Genomic DNA, 14,690 nt, shown 5'->3' on the forward strand with positions numbered 1-14,690 from the left:
AAATCAAAATTCAGGCCTCGATGAAAGAAAACTCATCTACCCCTTATATATACCCCCTAGCTTCTGACACGTTTTGACTGGGACTTAAGGCAACAAACTTTGGCTGCAGGTTTACAAGCACTGGCCTGCTTATGTGGAACTGCTCAGAGGCAGTTCCTAAAATTGTTCATCTTTCTCTGCCTCTGTGACTGCATAGTTCTGGATGGGCTTAAGTAATGGCGGCAGAGGAGGCAACCTTGCCAACTCCCCCCCAAACTTTTCTGTGGACAAGTAGATGAAACTGATTTTTCTCTGACTCCCACACAAAAACCAGAACTAGCCATCAAATGAATAAAGATAACCAAACCTCATCAACCATTTTTTTGAAGTAATGCTGTTTAATGCCACACTGAGGAATTAACCAAGGCAGACCTTCTGCATTTCTGTACCTGCTCAGAAGTTTTATAGAAGGCAACAGAGGCATTCACAAGCTTGAGACGATCCTCCATCTTCAGCATCAGCTGCTGCCAGTGGGAAGCGACCTTCTCTGCACACTCCCGGATCATGTCCATGTCGTAGTGATTAGCCTGCAGCATTGCCTCTGCCTTCTGCTGAACCTGCAGGGCACTTTGATGTGTTTTCTGACAAGAGGTGAAAAGTCACGAGTTCAGTGGAGCACTTCAGTTCATTTACTTGAAAACCTCAGAGGCTCACATTTCCACTGTGTCAATGACATTTCTATCTGCGCACAAACACCCATTAACTAAAAATGACTGTCTGATACTGTGTGACTTCTCTATGCAAATACAAAGGAAATAAATCCTGTAGAGATTTATCATCAAATCAACATTAAATAGCAGTTCTTAACAAATAGTAACTGTCTGGCATTAAGCTACATGTGATGTATCTATGCTGCATTACATGATGTTGCAATTATGAATTTCAGTTTGATTTTCTTTCCCTTCACAGTGAAGAAAAAAAAGATTATGACAAAAATCTATCTCTATGATGCCAGAAATCTATTCTGGCAATCTTTACAGCTTTAACTTCAGTCTTTTGCACATCAGTACTGAGCAAAGAAAGGTGCAGGCATGCAGACCAGTAAAAAAGACAACTGTCTATTGACTGTAAGCAAATTTTTTAAACTGTATTTCTCTGTGCAGAGAAATACATGCCTAAAACCAAATAATATAAAAGTATTAGGGGGTTAATACTACTAAGTATTATTATATCTGAGTAAAGAATGGCCAAGGAAACACAGATTTTTAAGCTTCCTCATAATTTCTTCTTAAACTGACAAACACCTAGAGGTCTCATAATTTTTATACTTCAGAGTTACCAAAGCTCCTCAAAATGATGGGGCATATAGTGCAAACTTTAATTAAAAGAAAAAAAATCAAGAGAGGAGAAGCATAAAGTTCTACCAAACAGGAACAGAATATCAAAGAGCTACTGCAAGGCAGAGTACTTCTGAAAATAGTCTACCCAAACAATCATAACATTGCTAATATTATCACTAAGTTACTCAGTAGGGCATGTAAGCAAATAATACTGCACTTCAATCAATCTTAAGAACCCTGTCTATTTTTTTAGCAGCAATATGACCAATCAGATAAGTTTAGCTTGAAGCCATGGCAGGGGGATTGACACGCCACCTCATACAAGTTTCACTGAAACCTACTCTCAAACAAAAATGGAAATATTAAAGGATGATCTCAGAATACACAAAACTGCAGGTTCTGGTCCACTTATTCTTAATTTATTTTACATTTAGAATTACAAGTTATGTTCTAGGAAAGCAATAACAAATGAAAACACTATCAGCAAAATTGCTCTGAACAGCTACCACTTTATAAAGATGCAAAAAGGCACTGAGAAGATGTTCACCTGGAACTGCAGCTTCAAAATAAATAAGAACAAATACCAGCTTCTCAGTAAGTGTTTTTGTCTCTTTGCCATGAATTCAACAGGTTTTCCTAAACTGCAAATACTGTAGAACAAATCCAAGAGTACTATTTACAGAGAACTGTAAATACAAGGCCATGGTCACTAAAATGGTGCTTTTACCTCTATTGCATGTTGAAACTGCTCATGCTCCCTCTGTAACTGCTCTGCCTCCTGCAAAGAGCTAGCAGTGATGAGCCCAGCATTTAACATTGACTCTCCATTTCGAATCCAGCCCAAAACCTGTAACAAAAGAGAAGACCATGAAATATGCAATTCCACTGCCAACCAGCAAAAAAGCACCACTGTAGGGGCAAAAATATTTAGGGTCACATTAGCACTGGAATCGATAACTAAATAATTTGTTAATTACATACTAGAGTGAATTTTATATTGAGTAAGCACAGTTAGTGACATTCAGTACAATTTCACTGAGCTATCAACTCACAGCTTGCAGTCAACTACTACATGCTTGTGGCTTCAGTTCATACTCTGAAGAAGGTTGTGCTTCTGAATACTGCTTCTGTCACCTGAAAAGCTGGAACAAGTTACAAGTAGTAGTTGCCTGAATGCCAGTGTCAGTACTGCAAACTGAGGCTCTATAGCTTAGTAAAAAGTATGCATATAATTTTGAACAGTAATGTTGAGAAAAATGTGATCATTGGGTGTCCTTCTAACTGCTTGAAGACGTTAATTTTTCAGAATGCGCCTTCTTTGATGTGTCCAGTGAAATCAGAAGAATCCATGGCTGGGCAGAAGCCTCAGGAGTCCACTTTACACGTTCCTTATCAACAGCAGGAACATGCAACTTTTTAGACCTCTCCCAAAAAAAAAACAAGAAGAAGGAAAAAGACATTTTCTCCCTCTTTGCATCAGCTTTGTTTTTCCCTCACCTCTCTCTATCAGGAACATTATCTGATTCCCTCCTTTAGACTCCTCTTATCTTCTTGACCACAGTCTCTTCAATCTCTCCCATGTGAAGTCAGTCACCTTATTTTTTTAGAACACTGCTCTTTTATGAGCTCTCTCCAGTTGATAACCATGACTTGGTCATAATTTTTCAAATACTGAGTAAAATGGGACATAATTCAGGTTATTCACTGTCATCTGTACAACTCTTCTATGGAACTGCTGCCCAGCCAGTAATTACCTCTGTATTTATTCAGCTGATTATTCTTTCCAGTACATCATGCTCTGTATTTTTCACTATTCAAACTCATATCCTTCTTAAAGCATGGTTCTTCCATTCTCCCATCAAGATAATTCTGAACTGTAATCCAGCATCTTCTGATGAACTCAAACCCCTTTTCCAGCTGCTCCTGCTTTCAACTTCAAATTTAATAGCATAGTTGCTAACACGTAGATTTTCTGACTGAGAACATGAACCAGTAGTATCCAAATACAGACAAATACAATTTTTTTTCATTTTTAAATATCTTTTCCAATCCACTGAGTCTGTTAATAACTTTTGTTACTCAATATGTTTTTTTCAGTAAGTTATCACTCCTAGTAATTTAGTCTCATGTGACATTCTCATAGTAAGTTACGGCCAGACAGACTGAGCTGCACTATTTTAAAAGCTTTGACACTGCTTTTCCACCCCTCCCAGAAAGCTATTTTAAAAGCTTTGACACTGCTTTCCCACCCCCCCCCAGATAAAAAAGGGGGGTTTATCAATGGAAAGCTATGATTAATTGACCTGTGTTAGCCTTTTCTCCTTTTGACACTGTTCAAGTTTATTGATCTACTTGTTTCAATATTTTTCCTGGGAACTGTGTTAAACTAGCTGACCTATAATCCTCCCTCAGCTAGTCCTTTTCCACTTTTGAGAAGCAGATGTTGAGTTTCAGGCCTCCAGAATCTCATCCGATCTCCTGATGTTTGGAAACAACAGCAGCTTTTCAAGTATTCTAGAGTGAATTTCTTCAGGCCCAGTTGATCTGAACTTCTCCAGCTTTTCTAACTTTTTCCTACTAATTGATTTTAGGCCTTTAACCACTGATAATAAATATATTAACTACCAAATCAGTTAGTTCTTAACTATCTGATTAACTATCTATCTTATCTATTAACTTAACTATCAATTATAGCATTAATGCACTAAGTTATCAGGGTGATATGACTGCACTTGCAGACTGGGAACCTGGGCAGAACCCAAGAAAATGACCTATTAAAACACAGTTCCTCACAACCTGAAAGCCACATGTGGGTCTACATCCAAAGTACACTCTAATGTGTCTGACAGCTTGAAGCAACTGAGGTCTAACCATCCTGACACAACATCTGTTCCCTCAAATCTGCACCACAACCTCACCCTTACACTTATCCAGATTGTGACATTGTTGTATTATTAATGCAGGTTTTGCCATTTCTGTCTGCACAATGAATAGCTAACAGTATTTTTTCCACCCTGATAGCATGTATTTGAATTCTCCTATATAAATTCTGCAAGTCTGTAGAAAAGAGTAAGTCTACAATGTAGAAGGGAGGGCATGCCAGATGTGTAACTGGGGGCACATTCTGCTCTTCTGGGGAGAAAGCACTGGGTCAGGTGCAGCCTTGCAAGCAAGGGGAAGATGGCTCCAGCTTTGGAACAACCTCTCCTACTGCAAAGGTGACACCTGCAGATCACAGTTTGGGGGCACACAAAAGGGAGTACGAAAGAAACTGGGAGTTCCTAAATTGCTAAGACACCAGCAGATTTTTAACACTCAAGGAGAAGGCCTGGTTAAGCCTCAGGAGCAGGAAAAAAAGCAGCTTCTGAGGGAAGCAGATGGGTCCAACAGACTGCAGATAGAAACTATACATGGACAAATAAATTGCAAGAACACAGAGGGAGATTATTTTTTTTTTCAAATTCCTTTTTTATTTTTATTTTGTCTTAAGAAAGTTATTCTAGGTTCCTTCTCTACCTTAAAAAGTAATTCTTCCAGGTATGGTGTAACAAAACACACCTTTTTAGGGTTCTTATACATGTAGCCTTCTTCAGAGAATTTTAATGAAGGAGAATGCTTAGGGAGCACCAATTGAAAGTTCCTCTTGACTTGGCATCCCATTATTTACAGCAGCAACAGCTAGAACAGAACATGCTGTTTCAAACACAAAGACTTGTCCTCCTGCTTGGTGCAGGCCAGGGTGCAAGTACACAGGCTGGTGAAACTCACAGGAGGAAAACTGCCAGCAGTACTCTCCCCTTCCTTCTGCTCTGACTCAAGGGAAAGTATAAGCATTAGGAAATAGAGAGTCTGTTCTCCTTCCAGGGGTGCTGCCTTCAGGGTTTGCTGGCATGTTCATGTTCCCACCACCTCCCTGTCTGAGTGGATCACAACCCCCATCTTTCCCCTCACAGCCTTCAACAGGCTAGAAAAACATCAGCAAAGGTGTGGAAAAGAGACAAAATTTGGGGCACTTGGGGCACTTGAAAAGGTCAGATAGGTAGATCGTGAGATAAATGCTTGATTTAGAACTAGTTTCTTGGACAGATTTTTGACTGTAACTAAACATGATCACAAGACAACCTGCTTCAGTCTGCTGTCTTAGCTATGTTTTCATATCCATATGGCACTACATGGAGTGCCAGGATACCCTTCCTGAGTAGTATTTTGGGATAGTCAGAGCTCAAGCACCAAGCTAAAAGATTTGCCAGTGACAACACAAAGCAGCTTAAGGTACTCCTGAGGGCTGAAGTATCTGTACACCACGGTACATATATGGATACATAGTTATATATCCAAGAACATACACCATGATCAGAACAGCAGAAAACACTGCACTGAAAAGGCTTAACGAGCACACTGAAACCAACTGGACTGGGTCTGAAGCTTGGTAGGGATTTTGACCTTAAGCACAGCAAAGCATTCACTCTATACAGTGAGTAGGTGGGAGTGATTGCAGCAGTAAGTAATCCAACAGCTGTATGTTAGGTGATTAATAAAGAAGGCTTGTCTGGCAAACATGCAGCTGGAGTTCTGCATGAGACAGACATTCTCATAAATATTACTCTGCCTCCACCTACTCATATGTCCCTGACCTGTAAAAAAGTGCTCACATTTTCCTTTCCATGTTGCTTTCCCCACATACAGCTGTCTCTTTTATTTCAGTCAGCATTCTCTTCCCCCTGTTTTCCATGGTTTTTCTACACTATAATTTGCTGCTTTTGCCCTTTCTGCACCTATTACACTTCAAGTTGACAAGCAAATTCTTTGCAGGTTTTCTTTACACCTCTGTTTGTCTTCTGGCTCTTCTGCTTCCTCCTAGTCCTGAGGCTTGATAAACAAAACTTCAATGCCACAAAGTAGAACTGGCACAAGAGTTAAGGAAGAAGCAATACTGAATGTTTTCATCTACTCTCTGTGCTTATTTGATAAAAATTCATTACGCATAAGGTTTTACTACCTAGTATGGAAGAGAATCTTTACAAGTATTTGTCTAAATTCCTGCAGTGTTCCAGTCTAACCTCTTCACATGACAAGCTACATATTTTTATGTATTTTATATAAATGTATGTGTGTGTGCGCATGTGCGCGCGTGCGTGCGTGTGTGTGAAAATACAAGAGCAGTAATGTTGCTTTGGCAGGAAGAATTTAAATGGAAATACTGTTAGAATTCTTGCTATGGAGACAGTATCCCATCTACATAATAAACATGCTTACACCCAGTTCATCAACAATAAATCTAAGAGAAAATCACAGTAACTGAACGAGAAAACCATGTGTTCACTGCTTCAGGCAACAAAACACAAATAAAGCAGACTGAAGAGGAGGTTTACCACTTCATTTTACACTCAGGTAAAGCACCTACTGTGACCTGCTGACCTATAAAGTTTTCCTAGTGCAGAAGAGACAGGAGAAGATCATGCTTCCTTAATCATGTTTAATAAAAATAAAAATAAATCAGATGTGGTTTTATGAAAAGGCAACTGTAATCTCAAAACTAAGAGTTATTATCCTCAAAGCATTCCAAAGGGCTCAAAAGAAATCCTATGAGACAATGTATTAACACTCAGATTGAGCTCCATTCAATTTTCAGGCCTCAGGCTGGGCAAGTATTGCAGATGAATCTGTACAGTAAAATCTGGAAAAGTAATACACAAAACCACCTTCTGTCAGCTACATGTTCATGTATGATTGTCTGAAAGTTCACACATATTATGGCATTTAATTCAATATAAAATCCCACTTGATAGAGGTGTGCTCTAGAAATACAAAATAGAATATGCTTTTTTCTTCCAAATCCCAGTCTACCAAGAAAAGACAGCTGCCTATGTTTATGTACTACCTATACCTTTATTATAAGATAAACTTTTCCAGTACTTTCTTAAGAATCTAAATTTTAGCTTCAGTTTCAGTCAGGGCTAGCAGTAGTTCAAAAAAGTTAGAAACTTTTCAAAGAATGATCTACAAATCACATAGTGATTTGTAATCACTATGTGCAATAGAGGTAATAGAGAAATCCATGATGTTCATCATCTGCCTGTTTCTGCCAAAATACAGAACATTTGTTTCAAACACAGGTTTAAAACACGTGTCTTTTTTGTAACATTTAACTTGCATACAAAAAAGCTAGTGGACCAAAGCACTCACTTTATTGTGGGAGTATGCAATATAAATAACTATTTAGTGTCTCTTTGAAATATTACCAAACTGCTATATTCTGTTCTTTTACTGAGTACTATTTCAGTATTATGGATACTAACAAATTTTTTCTTACTAACCCATCCCACCCAAACTCACTGACATACCATAAAGGGATGAGAGTGCCTCAGCTGGCATTATTTCTTTTATTTTTTCCTTCCTTTGCAGATGTGCATTTTTTTCCTTCATCTTCAAGATAAAGTGCAACTGTGTACAGAAGCTATCCTGATCTGCAACAACTTTATCTCAACCATTACTCAGATGGAAGGAGGAATTTGCAATCTGCACTTACTAAGATGAGTTAGTGCTAAGGCAGATAGAGCACAGTTCAGTAGAGTATGCAAAGCCTTGAAATAGAACATCAAGTATTTGATTGATGTCTATATTGCACTGACAGGAGACAACTATCAGTTTTTTGCATTCCTTTAATTCAAGACCACACAGAAACTTTCCATCTGCTACTGTAGAGCAACCAACCACTGCCTGAAAATACTTTGGGAACCTTCTATTCACTTCTCCTAGTCCTAGCGGGACCCCTTTCATATTACTTTGCAATCTGGGAGTTGTCATTCAGTCTCATTATGGGACACAGTAATACAACAGACTATAGCAAACTTCTGTGATGCTGCCAAGTGTGAGCAAGATAAACTCTTACCTTTTCTATTGCCTTTTTTCTTTTTTAAACTTCTACCAACTTCAGTGGCTTAGCCCACATCTCAAATCATCAAAGGTTTAGGTGTGTATCAGATAAACACCTGAAAACTTGCTACTTTATTGCCAGGAGAAGCAAAACTGTTTTTCTTCTATATTATTTTATTACTTTTTGCAGATGTTTTGAACAACAGACCCAGAAGTATTAGGTCAGTGTGCAGGGCCTTTGAGCATTGCTGTTCATCACCATACAGATGGTAAATGCAAGGCTTTAACAATAGCTCAAATCACTCTATACTTCAAATACTTTACTTGTATCTACAGAATATCAGAATAACTTGGGTTGGAAAAAACCTCTACAACCATCAAATCCGTTAACCTAGCACTACCCACCACTAAAGCATGTGTCTCAGTGTCTCATCTACATGTCTTTTAAATATCTTCAGGAATGGTACCTCCATCAATCCTGTTCCAGTGCTTAAAAATCTCTTCAGTGAAGAAATTTTTCCTAATATCTAATCTAAACCTCCTCTGGCACAACTTGAGGACTTCCCTTCTTTGTCTTATAACTTGTTACCTGGGTAAAGAATCCAACTCCTACTTTGATACACCCTCCTATCAGGTAGTTGCAGGAGTGATAAGGTCCCCCCTGAGATTCCTTTATTCCAGGCTAAACATCCCCAGCTCTCTCTCCATAGGACTTCTGCTCTAGATCCACGCAGCAAGATCGAGTGGTGATGCAAGTTAAAAAAATTCACTTAATGTTAAGAGAAGCTGAGGTTTCTCAAGTGACCAAAGTCCTCCCGTGCTCCCAACGAAGACTTTATGCAGCAGGAGGGCTTTCCCGCGCGTGTTTTTGGGAGCAGAGCTCTCCAGGAGGGCGTGGCTGCCAGGGTGGCCGTACCTGTTTGACCTCTGCCTGCAGGTGCCGCAGCTGCACGCACTGCTCCAGGTGCTTGCGGTGCTGCTCGGCCGCCACGTCCAGCTCCTGCTGCTTCTCGTGCAGGAACTCCAGCAGGTCCTGCACGCGAGTGGCCATGTCCACGTCTCTGTCGCACAGCAGCTCCACACCTGCAGTCGGGACGGTCGGACAGGAATGACTCGCAAAGCTTCTGAGACAAACTGCCCGCTTCCACTGCTCTACACCTAATTTCCTAGTTCCTTCTCCAAATTCAATCCTCAAATTCTTGGAGGATTTGCCTACATGAGTATAGGGGTTTGCACTCTTAAGAAGTGCAACAGGGGGATGTTTTTAAAGTATGATACTTACCCTAAGCAATCATATACAGTGAAAAATATCAAATGAAGGGGCAGGGGCATAAGGAACAAAAAAGGAAGGCATTACTTGAAAGCTGACAATCTTTGCTCGACTGCATTGATCTGACCACCTAAAAAACTAACGTTCCCTTATTTAGTCTAATTTTACAGACATCCTGAGTGAAATCTCTTTCTCTAAAAACTAAACACCTTCAAGTGCTACCAACTCGGATGACATTTATGTGCCAGTATGTTCTTATGAACACCATTGAATAATTTGAGTATAAAGGAGTTCACATGTCCCCAGTTTACAGTTAACCAGCATCCCTGTTATTTTCACACATCCCATGGAGCGACAACTGGATAATTCTTAGAAAGCCTGGAATAGCACAAAGGAGCCATCTTACCAGACGCCTGCACTTCATTGACATACTGCAGCAGATCCTGCCCTTGGTGGATGACATCAAAGGTCAAGTTATTCATGGTCAGGGCTTTGTCTGCATGATGCTGAAGCCTCTGTTCTGCTATTGTAAGATCTTCAGTGTCAAAGTCATTCATCTGCTGAGAGAGCTCATCATTCCAAGACTCAAGGTCTGAAATAATCTGGGGGAAAAAGGAAGGAGACCATGTTCAATTACCCATTACACAACAGAAAACAGTTTATTTCCAATGTTGCACTGATGATTGAGGTAGGAAACTCAAGTTGTTCGTTGTTGATTGACATCACTGATCAAATCAGACATGGTTAGGACACAGGCTATCTAAGCATGGATTTTAGATTTTGGCAAACAATCCAAAAGAAGCTCTTTGAGAACCGCTACAGTACTTCAACCAGTGCATGCAACAGTATGGGTATGTGCCTCTGCCTTATTCAAGGTACTCCATCAACACTTACTTGTGAAACAGAATAAGTTAACATGTTTTTATCTCCCCTTTTAAAGGAAAATGTGGATCTGGACCTTTTTAATTCTTCAGAGTGCATCAATAACAATTCACACATCAACAGCCAGCTGATCTTACAATTATACCAATCTTGAGCCCTTTTCCAAGAAAGCCAGCTTTACCCTTCTGTGGGCAGGAAGCATCAGGCCACGTGCACCTTTGAGTTCTGCCAGACAATTGAGAAGCCCTACTACAAAAGACTGGGTACTCAGTGAATCCAGCAAAACAAAAAAGCATACTTTATTACAACATTACTGCAATGACAGAACTAAATTTGCTTGCTGATATTCTTCAGCTACACTTCAGTTTTCACATTTTAATTCTGGATTTTATTCTTCACTGCAGGATTTCCCAAGAAATGTAGCTAAAAAAGTTCTTGGGTTTTTCAACACATGTATCACAACAGTAAATTCTCCTTGTCTGTCCACATAAGTGTATTTTCCAAATTATACTGCAAAGCCTATCTGAAATATAAAATATACCTTTTAATTAGGTGTATTTTATATTTCAGGTTTTAAGGCTAACATGTAGTACTTGCAATCCTCATTATCAAAGTGGGCTGAATTCGTACAGATTTGATGCATCAGTTACTTCTGAGAAGTCTAACACATTAATCCCTCAAGCCAATAATCAAATTTTTTCAAAAATTTTCAGCACAGTTTTAGCATCAACTAGTGCAGTTCATTGGGAAAGCAAAATTATAGGAATCAAAAAACAAGTATGGCTTAGTTCCAATGTTCTACAATTTCAGGAGTAGGGCAAATTTATGTGAATGGTGCTAAATGAGAAGAAAGTATCTATTTATGCAGCAAGACTTAACAAAAAGAGGACCTGACTTAATGGGCATTAGCAATCAAGTATCTAAGTGCATAAATATTTAACCAAAGTCATTTGTTGTCAGCAAAAGAAAGATGCCCCTACCCCTTTTCAAGCAGCTGAAATAGCTCCAAAGTTAGAGACAGTTAAATGACAAGAGAAATTCCAGGAAAACAGGCCTTCTAGAAAAAAAAAAGCAGAACTGGGGAAATTACAAAAGTTAAATCATTTGTATAAAGTTTCTGTAGTTTGCTACAATCTCTTGTGAAGGTTTTTTTCCATTCCACTCACATGATGCCATAAAAAATGGACACATGAAGCAATAAATATTAAATTGTGGCACCAGTGAGTTACTTCCTGTTTTAAAGGTGTTCTGCAAAAAAATTCCACTTGAATCACTAAGTATTTGAGTTTTACATCATGTCATGATGGGAAATACCAAACAATTAAAGTAGCTATTTGCAATCCCTAAACCTACTCAGCTACCTCTGCTGAAGTGAAAACATGCAGAAACTCAAGTGCCCTGGGTAACACTGAAAACAGAAAAGTCGATGACCAAAGTATTCAGGAAGATAGACAGGACAAGGCTTTTAGCCACTGCTTGAAGCTCCTTTCATCTTCCACGTGCTCTAAACATCACACAGTCTCTAAGCATTGTCTCTAAACCCACAAACCCAGGCTTCCCATCACAAAAAACTGTTAACAAGTTCCCCTCATTTCCTTTTTATTTGGTCCATGCCCAACATGTCTCATCACCTTCCTCTGCTCTTCACTTTCCTTTAAGTGATCTGAAATTTTAAAGAAACTTCAGGTTTTCCTGACAGTCCAGCCAGAGAAATTGCTTACTTTCAGCTACCTCTCTTTTCTGCTCTTGTGCATCTCAGCTCTGCTCTTCCCAGCTTCTCTCTGAAACTCCATGTTCATTTATTATTAAAAGCAATGGAGGTCATCTAATGTTTATTTCTTCATCCACTGCACTAGGGAAGTTCTAAGAAAACAGATTTACCATCTTATTTTTATCCAGGTCAGTTATCAACATTCAAAAGTTACCCTGAAGAAATATCTGTAGTTGGACTCAGTCAAACAGAAATCTGAGCATTAAAAAAGATTGCAAAACTCCACTATTAAAACACCATCTTTCCAAACACCATCATACAAAGGATTAAGATTCAACACGGCACATTTATAACACTGTTTTAAAAGGAAAGCTAGTCCATCTCCCTTCAGAATAGATGATAAACCTTTTCTCTTTTACTGGGAATTTAAGTGGGAATAAAGTAAAAAACACAGCAAGCTCACAATATGGCACTGCTGTGGCTGTGTCAGTATTGTTATAATCATGAAATAGATTGTAGCCACTAGCTCCTAAGATTCCCTTTACTTGATAGGAAAAACAACTAGTTTCAGGAGGGTCAAAACTGTGTGTTGCCTCAACCAACAGGTTTCACTGATAATGCCTCCAAAGAACAGCCACAAACAGCCCGGAAGAACTATAGGTTTTCCCATGCTATTTCATACAACCAACCCCATATTTAGGATCATGGCACACATACTGTTTAAAGCAGTTTGAAACACTCTGAACAAGACCAATATATTTCCTTTCCCCTTCAAACGATCAGGATGGCCAGCCATGATTCAAATAAATAATGTCAGCATGTTTCCACACAGATTCAAAAGGTAAGTAGTCAATGACCATCAAAGAGAAGTTTCCTAACAAGGGCAGTAATTCTCATGTTTTATCAGGAGTAATTAGGTGGTGCAAGGTGGTCTATTTCAGCCACTGCACCCACTGTGCAAATCTGAAGGCAGAGTTAATACAGAAATAGCATTGACTAAGCCCTCTCTGCCCACACTCTTCAGTGCTTCCTCTAAAGTTTTGCTTTACAGACAACACATTCGAAGCAAGTAGGCTCCCATTTTGCTTGTAAAGTTTTGTCAAGGCAATCAGCACTAAACAAACAGAACAAATGACTAATAGAATTCTAAAATAACTGAATCACAAATTCATACTGCTCTCAGGAAATGGACAACCCAACATAAACACAGGCTAACAATTTACCACAGCATGTGTTCAAGAAGTTCCTGGTGCAGATTCTGAGCTGCCTGACATCACTACATTCTATTAAATGTAAACGAAACGCTGACAGGAAACAAAGCAGGGTATAATATGGAAGGGATGCTTTCACACTGAGTGGGAAAGAAATAAAGAACCACAGGTCTCTTCTCAGAAGTGTCTACCATTCATGGTACCAACTGAGTGCTTATCAAGACCCAGTAAATACTGGGTGTTTAGGAGAAAAAAAAAAAAAAAAAGGAAAATGGGAAAGGGAGAGGAGCTAGGTCTCCTAGGTCTCCATGATACATGATACCCCAGCATTTTACATCCTCATCTTTTCAGCAATGTGATTTAACAGGCATCTTGTAAATATGGTCCAAAAATAGAGTTGAGATAAAGCTGTGAGCTGAAAAGTGTGCGGTATGCTCTGTGTAGAGCCCTGGTATGTAAGTTACAGACAGGCAAAAATGCTCAGACACAGATGAGACAAACACATTTCAGACTGCGTACTTTGCCACCAGTGTTACCCTCCCACTGGGTTCACACACACCTTCCTCATGCTTCTAATCACACTAGCAAGGGAATATTCACCTATATTATTTTGCTCATTCTTGCCTTCAGTTAATACAGGCATTTACAAAGGAGTCCTTCAAATAGCTCACCAATAACGGCACTAAAAATCATGCTGAAGATAGAGAAGGTCAAGTTTATATGCCAAGAGCCAAGGGGCAAAACAGAGGCAGTACTGCAGTTATACCCATTTCAGAAGAGCATGAGTATCTGAAAAGTTGTAGGACAAAAGAAGCAAAGTATTTCACCAGTAAAGAGACAAAGTATTTTATCAGCAAATTATAAGGGAAGAGTAAGGAGAAGAAGTAATTAACCCTGCCTGCAAATCTTACCACTGTCCCCAGAAGAACAGCTGCATGGCTATAACCCTGCAGCACTAGGGGAGCCCTTTGTCCCATTTTAGCCTGTGTAATTTTGCGGGCAGTAAGAGAAGCTAGAACCACTACTTGCCTTTGAGAAAAGCTGTCCTCACAGGATGCTCCCCTGAATTAACTGTCCCTACAGCCAAGTCTTAATTGACTGGACCAATCACACAAAATCCTGGAGGAAGGAAAAGGTCAAAACAAGGTCTGCAAATTCCTAGCTGGCATCTGGCTCCTCCTCATTATCAAGTTACTTCAGCTGAGCTTCAGCTTTAAAACAACTGACCTGGAACTAGTCCCCACATTTTCTTCCTGGAAGTTTCCGAACAGACATCTGCCTTCAGGGAGAGGGAAAAGAGAAGCGTGTTCTGCTGAGGAAGCAGAGAGGACATGGTACAGAGACAGCAAAACAATCAACATTTTGCTGAAATCACTCTGCAGCCAGGGCCATTTTCTTCTTTGAAGGACCGTCCATCAATC

The 14,690-nt window shown here is 39.5% G+C and overlaps 1 protein-coding gene across 1 annotated transcript in view; it reads right to left on the reverse strand.

Moving 5' to 3' along the window:
• The window catches only part of TRIO (trio Rho guanine nucleotide exchange factor), a 244,294-nt gene that overhangs the window by 104,129 nt on the left and 125,475 nt on the right, over positions 1-14,690 (reverse strand). The window contains exons 14-17 of the mRNA XM_066559737.1: positions 9,872-10,067; positions 9,112-9,278; positions 2,047-2,166; positions 429-620 (exon numbers count right to left, since the gene is read on the reverse strand). Coding sequence (XP_066415834.1) covers positions 429-620; positions 2,047-2,166; positions 9,112-9,278; positions 9,872-10,067 — 675 coding nt within the window. The remainder of the gene's footprint in view (positions 1-428; positions 621-2,046; positions 2,167-9,111; positions 9,279-9,871; positions 10,068-14,690) is intronic.

This window comes from Molothrus aeneus, chromosome 1 (assembly GCF_037042795.1).
Source record: "Molothrus aeneus isolate 106 chromosome 1, BPBGC_Maene_1.0, whole genome shotgun sequence".
In the NCBI taxonomy this organism is placed as follows: domain Eukaryota; kingdom Metazoa; phylum Chordata; class Aves; order Passeriformes; family Icteridae; genus Molothrus; species Molothrus aeneus.